The sequence below is a fragment of the Dendroctonus ponderosae genome, unplaced genomic scaffold (genome assembly GCF_020466585.1).
Source record: "Dendroctonus ponderosae isolate FM_Combo_2020 unplaced genomic scaffold, Dpon_F_20191213v2 Dpon_F_20191213_6, whole genome shotgun sequence".
NCBI classification, from domain to species: domain Eukaryota; kingdom Metazoa; phylum Arthropoda; class Insecta; order Coleoptera; family Curculionidae; genus Dendroctonus; species Dendroctonus ponderosae.
In genome coordinates, this window is record NW_026018814.1 from 5864083 (window position 1) to 5884097 (window position 20015).

At 31.8% G+C, this 20015-nt stretch overlaps 1 protein-coding gene across 2 annotated transcripts in view; it reads left to right on the plus strand.

The window, feature by feature from the left end:
• LOC109540490 (zwei Ig domain protein zig-8) overlaps positions 1-20015 on the plus strand; it is a 162416-nt gene that overhangs the window by 120889 nt on the left and 21512 nt on the right. The window contains exons 3-5 of one of the 2 annotated variants that reach the window (XM_048667243.1): positions 8424-8599; positions 14716-14820; positions 19881-20007. In XM_048667243.1, the coding sequence (XP_048523200.1) occupies positions 8424-8599; positions 14716-14820; positions 19881-20007 (408 nt within the window). The remainder of the gene's footprint in view (positions 1-8423; positions 8600-14715; positions 14821-19880; positions 20008-20015) is intronic. The other variant, XM_019908901.2, reaches the window with a different exon arrangement.

Below are 20015 nucleotides of genomic sequence, written 5' to 3' on the forward strand. Positions count from 1 at the left end.
AATATATATTTATTTAAATCGATTCAAACTCTGAAATGGGCCATATTCCGAGTATTACTTACATATGGGCTTTTCTCTTTTCATTATTAAACAATTTTAGCCGAAAAGTGAATATAAGAGCTGGACACTAATTCAAAATCTGAAATAAAAAAAATGGAGCTCCGAATAAACCGGTGCTACATTTTTCTCGTTGATGATGACTGATTATTTTATTGCTCTCTTATTTCTTTTGTAAAAGTGGTTTGTTTTCAAGACTTGCCTAATGTGAGGTCTTTAAAGATGTGAGGTGAGATGTGATTTAAGAGGTGTTATTACATTATTATTTCGATATGTATGGAGTCTCACGAGAAACGCGCACAAATAAGCCTCAAGACATAACTTTAGTAGTCGATTAGAAGACTAAAAATGTATCCAATAATAATAGTTTGTTTTCATGAAAGGTACTTTACGTAGTTTTTCCAAATGTTGAACGCTGAAGATAAATAATTATATTTTATTACCAATAAACTCAACTCTCGTCTGTTCGCATCCAAATGCACTTTAGCCATAAAACATTTAATATTTCAACCACGATGCCCAGTTCCACAAAAACAGGAAACCAAATGAATTTGGATAAAAGCTTGTTGCAAAAAGCAAATTTTTCTGATGCTGCAAAATTTGCGCCTAAACCTTTTAGTTGTGATTCATACTTACGATGGATTTTTATTTTCAAACGACTATGCATTATGCATAATTTACAAAATTCAAATTTACAATCGGGATTCAGTTAAAAAGGCATTGAAATAGTAGATAATTACTTGTTAAACGAAATTATGGATGCTTCGCCTAAATACAGTTACCTAAACCTTCCAAAGAACAGAAAAAATATTCATTTTAATGGAAAGTTTTTAATTTATTTTTATTTCAACCTAAAAGCATTATCAATTTTTCTGTCGCATATAATGTTGTCTATTAGTTCTAAATTGAGCATTTAAAACTCTAAAAAGTAGTAGGACTTCATACCTTTTACACATTTTCAATAAGGGGTGGGAATGCAAAAATGTATTAAGCAGTGATTTGTTGAAGTCTTGACTCTTTTACGATGAAATCAGTATTTTTGGAAAATAAATTTTAATAGAAATTAATTTTCTTATTATTTTCTGCGTGTATTTAAGCGAATCGAATTCTGACCTCAATTGTTGTGTCCACATTTTCCTGCTTCTTTATTCAGATAGAGTTTCATCTTAACAGTTAAATTTTTTACATTTTTCATGCTTCATTTTACAGAATTAGACCTTTTCAGCGGTTTTGTGAATAGACGCTGCCTAGCCAAAAGGAATTCAACATTTTTCACATATATCAGGAAAGCTTGGAATTAATTTCGTTAATTGTTATTTTTCTGACCGAATGTCCAACAAAATGGAAGTAAGGTTTTTTTACTCGCCAAGCAACGTTAATTATTTGAAGAATCTCTAAAAACAATACAGATACAGATCTGATTCTTAAGCAAACAACCAAAATGTTGCAATGATTTCTTGTTATTTATCAACACAGTTTAGTTGTGTTATGAGCAATCCCGCTTTTTCGTAGATTAATTGAAATTGGCTAAAAAAATTGGCCTTTATTGGTCAAAGCCAGCGCCCATATTAATTAATCCGCCATAAACCGCTGTTTATCTTGTGAAAATACTCGACTTGTATTGTTAAAATTATTGTGTGTTCTATTCATATTCAATGCAATTCAATAAAAAAAGTTGTTCTGTATCGCTTTTGTTTTAAATTGAGGTGTGTGAGCTTTTTAGCTTCATATTTGAGCGGGTTTGTGATTTCAAAAGAATGAGATTGTCGGATGTTTCTGCGTCTTTCTTCGCTTTGTGTTCATTAATAACAAAAGCACATTTACAATATACGTGTTGAAAATAAAATTAACATCATCATTTGTTGAAATTTATTCATATAGACTATATAATTACTGCTTTCCGCTGTCTTTTTATTATTCTTTAAATATAATAATAAAATAGGTATATGCAAATGTCCATTTTTTATCTGACTAAAAGTTAGGAAGTATCAAATGCCGGCCGAATAAAATGCACTTGCTTATCAGTTAAGTTACTGTCTATTGCTTGCTGATATATTTTCATAGTAAATCTAGAGCAAATTTTTATTTAATTAGCTTCTGCGACTTGAAACTTTATCCGCTTACTATTGTCGGTTACGCAAAATGCTTGTTAAAACATCTTGGATTAATTTGGAGAACTTCACTAATGGAGAAGGCACATTGCCAATGTAAATACTCCAGAGCAACTGCATATAATTACCACAAATTTCTATGTAGACCCGCAATTAGCAATCCTTATTAATCTTGAGTTTAACTTTAACCCATTGCCAGAATTTGGTTTGGTAATAAGTTCATTAGAGTGGAAGGACTGCAAATACTTTAAAAGGTCTAGCTATATTTATGGAGGACTCTAAATGAAAGGGTAAATTGTCCTGGCTAAATTTCTAAAATGCACTTGAAAACTGAAAAGTTCAGTTTTCTAATAACTAATAAAGTTTCTCCACCGCTTGACTTTTGAAAGTTTACTGTCTGGATTAAAATTTGTTTGAAAATTTTCGACATTGCTGGAAATATACCGTTGAGATATATAGAAATTCCTGCTGCATATTAACAATTTATTCACTTGTCAATTTATTCGTTTATGAGCCGAAATTGTTTATTAAAATCTTCAAACTTGCTGAGAATTAAGGCCAACCTACTGCGTTTCAATTACCTTATTAATTTCAACGTATTAAGACTTTAAAGCAATACCTATGGTATTAATATTTTTGAACTTGGGTTTAAATCCTTTTGCTTAGAAATATCTAAGAAATACCAAAAGCTAAATAAACTATACATAATAATGTATGGTTTACTGTCTTTGTATGCATATATCTCTTATTTAATAAAAGTTTATAGCTCGTAGACACAAGGGGACTTATCTACTTGCAATGTGGAACTCTGTATATTTTAGTACCCAGCTTGATTTTCAGTAATATTTTTTGCTCATGTTCTTAACAAAATTTGAAATTGTCACGTTTTCTTGTAGACGAATTATTATTTATTGTCTCCTCATTAGGTTGTATTCTAAACGCTATTAAATGTGCCATATAAAATGAACACTTAGGCACTTCATATCATGATCAACGGTTCTAACCATCAATTATCACTAGAATGGTTTATCATTCAATTATCCATTATCGCTAGATATTATTTGAAATGTTTTATTTGAAGGATTCTTTAATTTAAAATAATTTAAGTAACTCTCATTTGATAAAGAAGGTCTCTCCAGCCCTGCTAAATTACTTACAATATTATTTATCGGACAAAACTGTATCTTAACAAGCGTTAAAGTAAACCGTTATGACCGATAAAGGATTTTAGGTAGAACCAAATAGAGTTGAAACAAAAGGTGTTGCTGTTAAAATAAAGTGTGTGTTGTTTCTCTGAGATACTAACCGGTTGTTTCTTTTATTTTGTAATTTCTAGTTAACTTTTCAGGCCAAATCACCTCTAATTTATACATTAAACAGCGTTTATGTAACCCGTAAAATGTTTTCCCAGAATTTGAACAGGTTTTATCTTTGTATCAGTCGGGTAATGAATTAAATATAATTCTAAACTCCTTTGATTTTCTCTGCTCCCGACGATATATCTTTCTTTTAAAGCCGCACAATGCCCGAAATATAATTTCTTAAAAGCCTAAAGTTAATATTTAAGCAGGGCGTCAGGACGAGGCATGTTATTTATTCACAACCATTCTTCGCCAAGTTAAATTATGGAAATTACGACGCAGACGATAATGCTTAAAGGTAAGACGCTTCTAAAGAGATGTATAACCAAAGAAAAGCGAGCAAAGTCTTGAAAGTTAGCTGACAGAGAGCTCTGAATGTACAAAAGTATCTTTGTTTCTTTCATATTTAATTGAAGCGATACATAAACAATGAATTTCCGGCCTAACCTTCTGAGCGTCATAAATCAGTCCATCTTAAATTGTAAATCAGAACTTGGTTATAGCAGATAATGGTGATAGTAGTAATTGTATGTTTCTTGACTTTTTACGATATAAACCTTACGACAGTTGAGGCAAAATTGCGAATAATTTCTTCGAAAATTTTAATAGAATTTAAGTTCTTTAAAGTTATTGAAAAAATAATATCAAAGATATAATATTAAAAAGCATTTGACTATGTAATTAAGACATTTTTCCCCGAACAAAATTTTACATTGTTACATTATATAGATAAAATAATGGAACATATTTGGCATTTTGTTACTCATTTATCCGAAAAGCTGGTTTGCATCAAATGCAAAATGTGTGTCGCTCTTGTGGTTTCAACGTAATCATTGTTGCGCAAAATATTGTTTCCGTTTAAAAGAATGAATTAAAATGTTTATTCCAATTCAGTTACTTTGAAACAAAACGTGTTAAGCAAAAAAAGTTTTAGGGCAAGCCACGATTTTGTTTCAAATGTGTACAATGTTGTTCATTTTTAAACATATGTAGTCTTTATTGGCATACGTGTTTTGGGTAAAATTTTGGAACGTTTTATCAATTTGATAACCCGATTTCAAGCTTTGCGATGAATGTTCAGATCTTAGAGCGAGGCAGAGGCAAATTTTGATCGTTCGTTCGAAGATTCTATTTAAATTAATGCTTGGTGTTGGATATAAGAGGCAGTTTGTGTCAATATTTCAGCTGCGGATGTGAGACTTCTACACAGCTACTGTAATATACAGGACGTTCTTTAGTGCGTCAAAGTGCGATTGGTCAGCAAATCTGAACTTCGGCAATAAATGTTTCCCACAAAAATTTTTTATGCTTAATGGGAACGCATACTAAAATAATTTTACAATATTCGGATGCGCCGTAAGTGTGTCGTAACGATCTATAATTAAAAAAATAAAACTCCCTTTTTATCTACCATTTGCGGATTTACCGTCAAATTTTAACATTAGGTTATTTTAGATGTTTTCGCTGAAAAGTAGAACTCGATGCTGCACCCTACCCACTGAAAATTCTCCAATTCTCATCGACAACAAAAAAAACGTCTTTGGAGATCCCAACCGAATAAACTATGTGCTGACATATTTTAATTTATATAAAGTTCTTCGGAAATCGCCCAATAATCCTACAAAATTGCATGTTTTTAAACCTTCATATCTTGCATATTTCAAATGGAACACCAAATATTTTCGCAATTTACATATTTATCGTCAATTTTTCCTACCAGTTTATTTAAGTCATATTTTATTCGTTCTGTTAAATCTGAATATCTTTACAGAGACAACAAATTCATTCATTATTTTTTTGGTGGCTGTTTGTCAAACAAATCAAAAAATCGACAGCAAATAAAGTTTTCCAACACAATGATGACTCATATTTTTACCTTAAAGAACCTAATTAACCATATCACATTTCTATTGACTTCTTCACTAGAAATTTATATTTTTCCTTTCACCCCTAATAAAGTTTAACATCCTGTTTTGTAATGCGCAAAACCGACACATCGGCAATCAATTGGTAAATCTACGTGTCGAAATCGTGTTTTATTGAAACTTAAAAACATATTTCATTCTGCTACAAACTTTTTCCACCAAACACAACTCGGAATTTCTCTGATTAATAGCAGTCACTGCGATTGCATTGGAATATTTTTGCGATTGTCAGCATACCCATGTGATTAATTAACAAATCATTAATAAATTTACATTGTGTTAGCTTACTTGCATTTAACATGTTTTGTTGATCAATATTAATTGCATTGCTGTATTGGCTCTATAGGTACAAAAATATGTTGAGTTATTATTATTATTAACAAACATTAATATAATTAATTAGAAGTGAACTATAAAATTACATTTCGCTGTTTTTCGTTTAATGACGAAGCACTGCCAATTTGGTTGACAATACTTTAAAGCTTTTGTTTGCCGAAACAAAAACATTTTGAAAAATGTATGGCTCTAACTATAGCCTGCCTAGTTTTGACAGTAATATTTTGTCCATAAAACACGAAAAGCTGAATCTCTGCAGCTACAGGGACATCTTTAAAATACTACGCATTTTTTGAAGGTGAATCTAATATCGAACGTTTTTGCTTAATACTGTTAAAAATAGTTAATATAGGAACTGCGGGCATTCTAAAAACCAGCAATTTTGAAAGGAATTCATCACTCTTACAGAAATTTAATTTCCGCTCAACATCATGATTTCCTCGAAATAATGGTTTTACTAATGGAAACGACCAAAAAACAAACGAAGGCATTTTACTATAATGTACAATGATTTGCGTATTTTTCATACTGCATACGACAAAGGAGTCAATTAATATTTGACAATGAATGAAATGTGTTTTAAATATTGAAACTGAAATGAACTCTTTTGATATAACGTATAAAATATTCTTTGTTTGAAATTGCATAGTCTGGAACTGATGCGGATACAAGTTTTATATATTTTGAGTGGTATATTCGGAACAAAACTGCGGCAGTGAATACACCTACAAATTGTATCCGCCGGCTACTAAAAAGATACGAATAAAAAAATAATTAATATAACTAAAATATATTTTAAGCCAACTTATTTTGTTCATGTCTGTTTTTACACACCTTTATTTAAACTTTTCCTTCAAAAAATGATTGTCTGCCTTCCTGCAGGTGTAAAGTAAACGAGCTAATTACTTATTTAACCTTCACCCCTTACAGAAAATATCTGAAGAATTCGAGTGATTATTGGTCCGTAATATAGCCAATTAAAAACAAAAAGAGCTATGTCGATGGCTAATATACAACATTTTCCTACTAGAGAAGCTTAATTAGGTACTGGGAAATACCCGCTGGATGCAAATAGAAAATTCGGCAATAATTTTTGGTTGAAAACTGGAATAAACAGCGGGGCATCGTTCCGTTTTGCAAGCTTTATGTTCTCTATGAATCAGACTGGCTTTTATTACACCGTAAAAGTAATTTATTACGTTTTTCTTTTAAAACATGAGAATACTGTTTTGGAAGTGTGGAATAATTCCCCATATCGGGAATATTTGGAGAAGAATGGATATCCCGTTTCCATCAGATATAACAAACGAAATGCATTTGCGGTCTGTGGATGAAAATTTTTAAATATATTTATGTATCTGCTTACTTTCATAAGTTCTAAAAGGCTTTAAAACTATATAAATACTATTTGAAAAATGTTGTTTACTTAAATGATTTGATATTTAATATTCATGATCAATAAATGTCTATATAGAAGCCGGATAAATTTGGCTTTCATAATGTCGAGAAAAATTTGGATAATTCATGGGAAGACTGCATAGAATAAAATAGAGTAGTTTCGTTATAAAAGCAATCACTATTGAATAGAAAACTCGAAATTCGATTCAATTACTCCTCTCACAATGACTGAATCCTTTCAAGGATATTCCAAGCCAGATGCGTTTGACTCTGTTTTCGTGTTCTTTGCAAACGTTTTCAGTTAAAATAATTCTTTTAGGTACTCAACCAAATTAGGCTTGATGGAAATTGAGACTACTCTTGTGCAATGGTTTCATTGGTCAGGATTTTGAGCAAGTTTTAATATAATTTTAAATTAATATGTTTAACACAAACGTATGGAGAACTCAGCATTAAGACGGATTAACTGATACCCTTCTGAAGTATATGCAAGTTTTGGTAAACTGTGCCATAATGTATTTCATGGATTCATTAGAAAATTATGTCCAAAAACGAGAAGGTTCGAAAGGAAATGAGGAAAATTATTGAGATATCATGTACAATTTACGTGGTCGTATGAACGTATAAAATTAAGTTCTTGCCATACTGAATATGTGAATGGAACAGCGTGAAAAGTTTAAGCCAGTACATATAAGCAAGTTCGGAAAGATCCACTGTGTGGGGAAGAAAGTGATACCTTGGGAGATTAAAAAAAACGGTTGCATAGGTGGATTGGAATACATGAATAGCTCTGAACTTAGAGGTAACCAGCATAACAAAAGAACTACTGCATCAGGCATAGCCAGGCTTTTCATCCATGTATGCATTTTTTCCCATTTTTTTAATTTGATTAGGTATTAGCAATGGGATGTTTCGAATTTGCACTTACTTGAGGGACAGAAGGGATTAGCAACACATTTATCTTTCTATTGTCATGTCATATAGTGTATTTGTTCGACTAACACACAGGTTGTATTCAACCAACTGGTTATTTTCTTTTTTCTGGTTGGAGCACAATTTTCTTCTGGCGGTATATATTTGAAATACTGAACACGTTTTAGGAATTTTTTCACAACTCAAACTGATTCAACACCTTATTAATTATTAAAGAAAACTGTTGCTGTTTAAAATGTGAACTCATATTTTGGTTTGTCGGTTCGCTTGGAAATTCATCATTCCAATTATTTTTGTTTTAGATTCCGACCTGGATCTGGCAGACGGCGGGGACATTCAGAACGAGCTTGGGGCCTCGTTTCCGCCCTTGGAGAGTCCTCCAGTTCACTTTGCCACAGAAAATAACACGGTCGTGACAGCACAAACGGGGTCAACTGCGCTACTTCCGTGTGTCATCAACAATATAGGAGATGGAACCGTAAGTATAAACGACATTAACGTTTTCTGGTATCAAAATCTTTTGCCGCATTTCGTGGTAATATTCATAACATTTAAGTAATAAATGCAACATTGTGAAAAAACTCATATTTTATACATATAAATCTTTTCTGATATGTGAACATAACGAGGTGGTCCAATACGTCGGCCAGCTGGATCACCAGACTTGTCACGTAGATATTTTTTTGCGGGGTTTCCCCAAAAACTCGCGTGTGTAGAAATGGAAATCCCGACTCCGGGAAGAGTTAGTTTTAATTATTTTTATTTGCCTACTTAACTTAACTGAAAGACGATTTTCTTGTCTTGAACTTCTGACAAACTCTTCTAGAAGTATTAGCGTATGTTTGCACTGACAGGTTTTGTATCTGCTCTATTACCTACAAAGGCTACATTTCATTCAGGAATATTTCTCATAAAGCACTAAGGTGGCATTTATATTCTTCTGCTATTATCATGCTCGGTGCACATATTTTCAGCAAAGCAAACATTGTCGGTTCTCGAGAATCAAACGTTATATTTTGTACTCCTGTTTTGTTCTTAAACGACAATTCCGGCGTCAGATATGCCCAGCGCTCTTTGCTGGCTTACTAATGTCGTCGTTAGGATTAAACTAGCTCCATTGTTCGGAGGCAATTTCTTGTAGGCTAAATGCAAATGCTCAATTTTCGGAATATAATGCTTTGTTGAATACAGGCGATCATTTCTTCTAGTAATGTGCAACATAATGAAAAACAACGGATATATGCTTACTTCGTTTATGAGATGTAAGGTACCTATTTATTAACCGTTTAATTGTTAACACATTATGTCTTTGAAAAAAAACTATCGATTTCTTGTGGTTGATTAGACGGGTAAGAAAAATACTAGGTTCTTCCATAAAGTGCATTATTCGTATAGCATTTAATACCAATCTATTTCTGTTTGGGAGCAATTTTATCCCTTTAAAATAACGTATTGATTTTTAGTTGTGATTAGAAATGACCGAAAAACGAATTGCAGTGCACATACTCGTAATAATTAACATTGTAATAGCAAATGTCGGACTGAAATTGGTCATTTGAAAATGGTTTATTTCCTATCTACTAAAATCAGCTAATTTCTGGACTTTTTGATTGCATTAATCCGTTTAGCGGGTACGAATCAAACGTTTTTGAAGATATATTTTGATGATGCTGCAATCTGTAACCAAAAATAAAATCCGAGTAAAACGTTTCTCGTATTTTTTAGAAGGCAATATTCGGATAGGAATTCAATGAAACTGTTTTTTTCTCTGCAAAAATGTAAGCAACATTTGTCGAGTCCGCAAAATACGAACGTCAGACAAGTTAGCTTTCTAAAAGTAGTTGTATGAATTTTTATAATGACGAATGATGAATTATTTTTGCATATACTCGGCAAGTTGATTTTTGACCCAATTTTATAGAGCTTTTTAATTCTCACAAAATTTGTATTACAATTGTACCTTATTTCTAATGTTATGTAAGAAAGCACTTCATATACGCATAACTCTTTATTCAATTAAGTAAAGCAAATGTCAAAAAATGCTGAACTGTTGCTCTAAATGAATATCATTTTGCCACATGTGAAGATCGCTTAACATGTGAATGATAAAAGTAAAGATCTCCGGTGTTCCGTTGACTATTTTTCAAAAATTCGGAACAAAATCCACTTTTTTCATTCAGAACAAATGAGATAGTTTGAACTAAATCTGGGAGGTCTGATGCTTTAAAAATATAAACTGTTGACAATAATACTGTTGTACCCGAAGTAGGTGTACCGGTAAAACTAATTAGAAATTTTACACATGGGAAAATTTCTCATCTAAAACCGCAGTGAATATAACAAATATGCACTGTTTTGGATTATCGCTGAAAGCAATTTGCTTCATTTTCAATATAGAGACCTGAAATTCTCCACAGTTACCAACACATTTTTCTTTTACTCTTCCTTGAGAAATAAAATGGAATCCGTTTACAAAACTCAGAGAACAATTTTTTTCCCCAATTTTTACTCCGAATCATGCCTGATATTCAGGTACGGGAAGAACGTTAAACTTTATTATCAAAAGATGGTGATGCTGGCAGCGAATGTAAATGACTTAATAATATGGTTCAAGGCAAATGTGCCCATTGTCGTTTGCATATCTCTTCAGGGGCACTGATCTGTTTAAGCCCTGTGGAATATATTAGAGGACACTAGAAATTACTTTTGGGTATTACACCTGTGCTGATTTTAAAAGAGAAGAAAGAGAGAATTGCGACAAGGGTTGGAAATTTATCACAAATTTTGTTTAATAAGTTTCAACACACATATCCATTGATATATTCTAAAACAATTATCTTTTACCTTCAAGAATAGGTACTAAAAATATCGACCAAGTGATAGTCCTGTTTTCTTGCAACGGTCCACGCTTTGGATTTCTGGAATAAGATGTTTGAAATGTTTCTTTTCTTTTTAAAATCCATGATCTTTGTTCTTAATATATTTTTATAATTGTTTGAATTAATTGGTTCCAGATATGTAATATTCCCGATAAATTTCACAAGGTGTTATTCATTTCCTATCCTTTGGTATTGTAAAGACTATAGCACCTATAGGTACAAAATATACTCATTTCAAAATGTTACTTTCCTTTCGCAGCGCAGCAGACAATGGCGCAAAATTTCAGCACTGCCAAAACAGAAACAGCTGAAATCATAAATTTTGTACGTGTCCGCATGTAAATTGACCTATAAAATGTTTTCTTTGGAGCATCGACAGCTCTGATTCAGATTTATAATCAGTCATAAGAGCGAAATGATGTTGGTACAGTAAAAGCCAATAGCAGAGCATCCTCACTTCATTTGATCCCCAGTACAAATGTCATTGTGTATGGAGTTTAAAACTTAATTTATTTTATGAGAAATATTTTAAAACACGTTTATCAGTCAATGTTCTTTCCGAGATGTAAGAATGCAGCTTCAATATGACCTTTTATTTCATCGTTGTCGTGTTTTAAATATAAAATATTTACGAAGTACTAATCTTTAATTAACTTTCAATAATCGATTTGCTCTTGCACAATAGCAACTTCAACTTCTATGGTGTGCAACATATAATTTATTTCATCACATGTTCAGTTACGAACTGTTTCTTCTTAATATTTTCTTGGAAAGTTATAACTCAAACAGTTGAGCTTTCTTATTAAAATGTAGTTTTATCATTTAGTACTTTTAACTAGACAAAACGTTGAGTGCTCCGCATATTTTAAATTTAAATCTATTCAACCTTCGATTAAAGTGATATCGTACTTTCAGAGCTAACCAGTTATAAAAACTCCGTTTTCCCATATTTGTGGGTCTCTGTGGGTTTTCATAAAATTGTAATTGGGCTGTTTGCTGGTTGCCAAAAGAACCCGTTTGAGTTAATAGAATCTACAAGAGCAAGCCTAATTCCTGACATCCTCTACAATGTAGCTTTTACGTTTTAACGTATTATTAAGTCCAGTTAGTGTATTTACCGATTTTACTTTGTCACTCATTAAGTTAAGTATAAGCGTATGTAGTTACTCTCAAACCTCATTTGCTATTAAGCTAAAGACTGCGAAGCTCACAGAGTTAAGGAAAAAATCGGATTAACCCTTTAAAGTTTAAGGCTTTTAGCGTATTAGCGTAATCCAGCTCAAACAATTGGGTCCGGAGTGATCAAGCCATTAAGAAAGGACATTGATGATTGAACTGAAATTATATTTAACCGGTGCAAGTTCAAGTCAGTGAAAACTGATTCGCAGAATGTATTGTTTTATCTGTTTGAATAGAAACTCGTAAGCATTATGCCTGATTACATTACGTTACATTTAACCAAAGCATGCTAAACTACTACTATGGTTTGTAGTGAAAGACAAAAACGAAATATTCTCAAATTTATTTAAAAATTGTCATTACCGGGAGGAAATTTTACACTGTAACAGATTGAATGCTCACTAAGATTCGTGCCATTTCGGTATTTGAATTTTAAATTGAAATGTCAATTTGGTTACCCAAAAGTCATAAATGGAACGCTTTTGCAAATCAATTTAGATGCAATTTCTCGTGCTGTATTTAAATATTTAAATTTTCAATTCTAAAATGCCGGTTTTGCTTGCCCTTAAACTGCATTGCTTTGCCAGCAATTAAAGCTGTAGTTTAATTGCCGAACAATGTTTTTCTTTGGTATTCCATTTCCCGAGCGAAGAAAGAAGCCTAGAAAGTTTGGAATGACTTCAAAACAACAATTTTGATTAAAAAGTAAATTAAAGTTTTTTGCACTATGTACTCGCTTCCCTTTCGTTAAAGCTCCACGGACTTTAAACTGAATTTTTGCCTCGAATGAAATATGAAACTGCTTAATTTACTCATATGTGAAAAGCTGAAGAAAAATAAATCAGTCCATTTAAAAACAAAATTCCGGATTTGAAATATAATTGTTATTGACGTAGTTTTTTCCTTGAAGTGGTAAGAAATTCATTGATGTGCTTATAATTTGTTTCCTAATTAACCTCTAGGTTTTTTCTGCTGCCTCTAGGTTTTCTAATTAACCTCTCTGTTTTTTGTCGACGTTTATAACGTTTGTAACTGCTGTTGCTTTACTTTTGATGCGTTACTTTGTAACAGATAAAGATAAATTTCAAAATAACGTCAAAATTATACATTTACAATATCATGCATGGGTAATTCTAATATCGGGATTGGAATATTTTTTCAAAAACGTTTGAATGAATGTGAATTCCCTATTTGTTTTGTCCATTGCGCGAATACTAAATTATCATGTACGAATTCTAAATTAAATTGTTCATTCTGCTGCATGGTGCAGATATGGTCAAATTAGTCGTTTATTAGACAACTCTTAATAAGTATTAATCAGAAAATGTGCTTGTTCCTTCTTTATTAGTTACCACATTAAAATACTGCCGCTGGTTATTATGCTCTTAACACTTAAAAACTAAATAGTTTTATTGCGCTATTGAACCGGTTAATACAATTTCGTCCATCTGGATTTAATGCATTAACTTATTAGCAAATCAATATTAAGGTGTCAGCGCCAATATTACCATCATAACTTTAAGACAGATTTTATAATATTACTAAACATTGCAATAAATAATATTAACTAAGATTCGAAACGCGAAACAAAATTTATTACAGTATAATAATTCAGGTCTTGGGCACGTCCGTCGCGTTTCTATTAGGTTTTAATGGAATTTATATCCCATCATAAATACAGATTTATTTTACTTTTCACTATCATACAATACTATTTCGGTTGAAGAGTCCTTCCAACGTAGTAGCGACAAAAGTGCTATAAATTTTAGGAGTTATTAATTATAAGGGAAAATAGGAATAAACTGATCGAATTTCGAAATACATATGAAAAAATAATTAGCACCTGGAAATTATTAATGCTGATAATAATAAATATACAGAGTGTCCCTTAATCAAATGATCAAAAGATACTGCGATTTGTGAACAGTCAGTCAATTTTATTTTCGTTAATCCTGATTATGTTAATCCTCTTGCGTAATGTTTAAGTAAAATCTGTACTTAACTCATCAATGAATCAAAAAAACTGAATGCTACAAAATTGCCATAACATCCTGTACCTTCTTATCAAATATGTGCTAAAAATGGGCACATAAAGCAAGAAAATGCTTCTCCGAGTATTTTTCTGAAGGAAAGATCTTTGAATTTTAATTAAATTTATAGCCGAACTTCAATTTGGCTTTATTTATTTACACGCTATATAAAACATACAGTAAATGCAAAGTCAAGTACGAAATAATCTAACCGATAAAAGATCGTAGGTATAGTTAACAGAATTATGCCAATGGTTTTGATTTAAAAAAACGGCAATGCATGTTCACTACGAAACTGCATTTACCTACTTCATATTAAATACGCCACTATTTTTCACCTAACTCATTAACATATAAATTTTAACGTTTAATTTATTATCCCATATATTTAGTTGACTTAATACCTAAAATAAATTCAACATGCCGGAGCGCCATAAATCTACGTGGGATTTAGCGCAATCCGGCGGAAAGAATTGCCTATATTTTTAAATCAGTGGTATTTTCAGGTCTCATGGATCAGAAGGAAGGATTATTATCAGCTGCTTACAGTGGGCTTAACGACTTACAGCAGCGACGACAGGTTTCAAACCATCCACTTGCAGCACTCAGAGGTAAATAGGTCTTAAGTCATCCTACAGTCAAAGCCCATAAGTATTTGCGTAAAAGTGATCACGTTTTTGATTTTGATCATTATGGGACATAGTTAGCTTTATTCGTTAGAATTTGGAACATATTGCGAATGAATAAAATAGCAATTTTTTTTAGAAGGGCAGCTTCAGCAACGTTTTAGGCAGTCCGAGATAGTCATTTCATTTTCCATATTTTTCATTTAAAGTTCAGCATTAAATTTACCTAATTAATTAACATGGTATAAAAAAGTAGTAGCAAAAAAACATCAGCTGCATTTGCACAAATATTAGACACTTGCCAAAGAAAACTAGGAAATGTTGGATTTACCTAAATTAATTGCACCATTTTTTAAATTCAGATATCCGATTGCTTTCAGGATATACCACACGCCTTGTGCTCATCAACAAGTACAGTAATAAATTCAATTAATTTAGTGACACATTGGACTGTAATTACTAAATTTGCAATAAATGTTAAAAGCAGCAAAATTCGAATTCAGACGAGACCATATACAAAACTGCAGTCGATGGCAGTACAGTCGAGTACAATACATTCGATTGAATAAAATCCCATCATCAGATAAATTGAAAACTATTATCACATATGTATGGCCGTTTGTCTCCATTCATCAATGTAAATTGTTCGATTCGAAAGACTACAAATGGATTTCAAAATTGAGTTTCTCATTATTGTCCTTTTTATTTTATCATTTGGAACGCTTCAGAAGGAAAATGCGATACTGAAAAGCGTTTACTTCAATCGTTGTTCATTACATCCAGTTTATTGAGTTTTAGATATAATTCGCTTAGCAAATTTTTTCAAAAATAGAAGCAAGTATGTTGACGAAATAGGGTTATATCTCCGACACAAATTCAAACTGTTATATTGCGTCAATCAAGATGTTAACAGAACATTTGATTAAATGAGTATATAGGCAAAAATGTACAATCAGTAGAAAGTCCTACTTGTAAAGAGCTACAACTAGAAGATAACTTGCCATGCAGCAACGTATGGGTACCCAACAAAGTAAAACTTATTTTAAATAATACAATATTAATTATGTATGTGTGTTTCTAAATTGAAAGTAGGTGACTCACCTATAGCATAGCAGTTCACATATTTACTAGATATATAAAGTATCTATTTTTACTTCACGTTCCATTTTTTTCTATCCAGATCTTTAAACATCAGTGCTTCTACAAATTATTTAAACTAGCGTTTCGGCTAGATTGAATCAAAGCGACTAATATATGCACTAGTAATTTAGCAAGACATTTTTTGGCCGAACTTTAAAAAATGGTGATAATAATTCTCGTTATGCACAGTTCTCATTATGCATCAAACAAAAGAAAACCGGTGAGTAATTAGATTTATTCATAGATTAATGATTTAAATATTATGTGGTGGGAAACTGTCGCTGTTGCAGATCACACCAACTTACCCGTTTAATGCGAAAGGCATTTTGGATTACAACTTTAAAATTCAAAGTCTTCAGGCAACTTTTAAGATTAAGTGTCCAATAAATGGCTCCTCCAATCTGAGCGGAGCACTATAAATCAGATTATCCGTTCAATATTTTCTGATTTAAGGCTGAGTTTTATAAGTTGCTGTATTTTGTTCCCGGATATTGTTCAAATTTTGCTTATCTGCTCGTCTATAAATTACTGAAAAAACGTAAAAGAAAGATTTAAATATTCTGTAGCCCATAATAAATAATTTTTGTCATGTCGCTTTTCCTAGACGACATTCAAGATTTTCCATCTTTTAAAGTTCCACTTAATGCACGAGAAACCGGATTTGCCTAATAACATTAACTGATTCTCAACTCCATTGTTTTATTTCATAAGATTGCAAAAATAGGAACTCTTTAATGATAATTGTAGAGAAAGAACATAATAAATCAAGCGGTATTACTGAAAGGAAATATTCCAGAATTTATTGTAATGAGCTTCACTTCCCTTCCCACAAATCGAGATTCCTCCCTTTTCCGGGTTTGTTATAGAACATTTAAAATACTGAAGTTCAAATTATGACTCAAAAAACTGTTAGTCTAAATTTTATAAAGCGCTCTCGTTGATTATGCCATTAATTTTTGGATGGATTATTCCTACAAATTTTAAGTCCTAGAATATTCATTGGTCGTAATTTAAATCATGATATTAGTATGGGACCTGAAAAATTATTACATTTTTTGTGGTTTTTCAGTTTTTAATTTATTTTTGTCCTCCTGCCTGCAGGCGAGAGCGCAAGCTGTTCAAATCCTTACAAGAATGTATGGTGTAAGGTATAAACAGTATTAAAAATATGAACAACCCGGAAAGATAAAATATATTTTCTAAAATCTGTATTGCTTTGTTGAAATGACGCGCTCAACTAAATTTAAAACTTGAGTTTATAGATAGTTATATAAATATAAAATATTTAATCCAAACTTTTAATTTGTGCAGAGTGTCAGTATCCAGAAAGTCGGGCACTCTCACAGTATCAAATTTAAAAGAGTTGCTCGGAGGCATTTAGTCATCTCCGTGTGTCCTCAACTGTCAAAGGCCCTTTTTATCTTGCCCTTCCTTTTGGTTTCAAAATCCAGCACGCACACTCGACGAAGGAAAGCATAAAGGCGGATCGGACTGATTTATGCTGGTTCAAGAGAAAGGCCGGTCTAATTAATGGCCAAGAGGATCATTAATAAGGACGAGATCGAACTCGACACTACGACGCTGGATATGCATTATTCATTAGACAGGATATACCCGTTTTATTTAAAACTTTAGTAAGGCGATATAATCATGGTGTTATGATTAGAGTGCTGTCATGAATCGTTTTAAACGAATAACATTACTTATGCCTGTAAAGGATAAAATTAGCCGTTAATTACTAGAAAATTTGACTATAGGTACGATTTCCAAAAAACTATATTATTTCCATCATCTGATATTAAATATTAAGAGATTTTCATGCATTTGTTCAGTATWGCCCTCTATGTGTRTCTAAGTTTGCATAGTTTTTGTAAGTATCTTATTTGCAAATGGAAAATAYTAAATTAAATGAAAAAGWTAAGCTCAGAAWTGTAATATATTTAGAAAAAMCAAAACTAAACATGATTAGTTGGTAGGTGAAATTTTATGCACGAACATTAATTAGTCAATTGWYAATTGAATGTTAGAGAGGTAGAGTGTGTAAACGCAATARATTTTGTTTTTTGTTTGCTTAAAACASCAATGGGCCTTGTATCGTTGCCTGTTTAAAAATAGTTTAGTTTTTAAATATTTTGCTTGCAATTGATACCTTTCTATGCGTTCATAATCAAAAAAATAATTATTGGACGTATTTTACGTGCATCAATATGAGATAGGTATAAAGATTCAGTTTTTCCCACTGTTAAGCCAACAAAAGGAAATTTAACGCAGTGTATTTTAGTTGCTTCGGGTGAAGATAAATACTAATTTCATGGAAATTAATTTGCCTCTGCCATTTATTAAGCTATTCGCAATGAATAGCTCACCTAATTAATAACGGTGGGGATTATTAATCAGGAAGTTTCTGCCAGACATACATAATTCATATTAAAGGAATCCGTTTCTGATGAAATGGTTAGGCGGTTAATATATTACATCATTTGTGTGACTGCATTATTGAATCATTGCCAAAATTGCATAAGATCGATCTCAAAACAAACTGCTGTACGAGAGTCAATTGATGAACAAAATTGCAATCACCGTTTGTGGGTCTTTATTCATGACTTTCTCCGACGTTACTTTAGAAAATTGACTGACTCTTAAAGAATTTCCCATTAGAGTTATGGAATTATCAGCAATCACGAATAACAATAGTAAATATGAAATGTAAATTTTTCAGGGGACTGATTAATATAGCCTGATGATATCCTGCTAATCCTTGCAAATATAGACTAATTGTATAGTAGATATTATAGATAGATAGATATTTGTTTTTGTACACTTTATGTAGTCTTTTGAGCAACTCGATTAACTAGAATATCATCATAATCATGAGCTGAAATTACTTAATTGATGGTAGATACTAAGCAGATACACAGGTGTACATGGATCAGATAAACAAAATTAAAACTTTCGTTTATTACTTTTCACTATGTCTCGGCACTTTATTTAGAAGATATATAAAGTTGGTTACATTAACCTCTTTTATATTGAAATGTATATCGTAATCAATCAAGTTGTGAAAATCAAATTACTGTGCTGTGAAATTCATAATAATAATGAATATTTTTACTTTAGTGAAATTACAATTATGAAATAAAATAAAGTAGCAAAAACCATTATAGCAACTAAAATAATAATTTGCCGTTCAGATAATTGCTAATGTTCTTGTGTGGAGTCTGGCTCGACCGCTCCTAATATGCTCGTGTTTATTGGTGAACATTCGACTGAAAATACATTTGAAGTGTGTCTATTGCATAAAATTAAATATCTGTGTGGAATTAGGCAGAATTTGCATGTGACAATCAATAATGTATCACCAATATAAGTTCTGGTGTGCGTGAAAAGTCAGTAAATATTTGCAGTCTAAAAATTATATTAAAAACACTATCGTTTCAGTGATCAATGACAGTCATAACACTTGCTTGCTATCTAGTACGCATTTACATATTTGAGACTTTTTGTAAATAGCGACATTCACAGATCAATTTTACAAAAGAAATGTGATTTTCTGTTAGTCAAAAAAAGTCAAGGAAAACTACAACAGCTTGAGGCTCAAGCTGTTGTCAAATCACATATATTAATAATTAAAATGTTAGAGTTGTGACGTTTCTGCTTTAAAATAAATAATTTGAAAACAATTGTAAATTGTTAATTTGCAGCATTTGACAAACCATTCTAATCAATTTCCGGCCAATTTAAAATTATTGACATGTCAATGTTTAGTACTTCCAGAAATGTGCTTTTGGCAGTGAAAACCTTGACTATTCTGTTTTATTTCCAAGTCCTTTCAGTCCTACAATTTAAACTATTACGTATACCGTATGTACTGCCAGCCTTGATAAAGATAAATTACCTTATCGTAGTTCTTTCTTGCATTTCAGGACTGGACTTTGCAAATAAAATTCGTGCAGCAAAGAGATGCTGGTATGTACGAATGTCAAGTTTCGTCACACCCCTCAACAAGTATTTTCGTTCAACTCAACGTAGTAGGTAAGTTG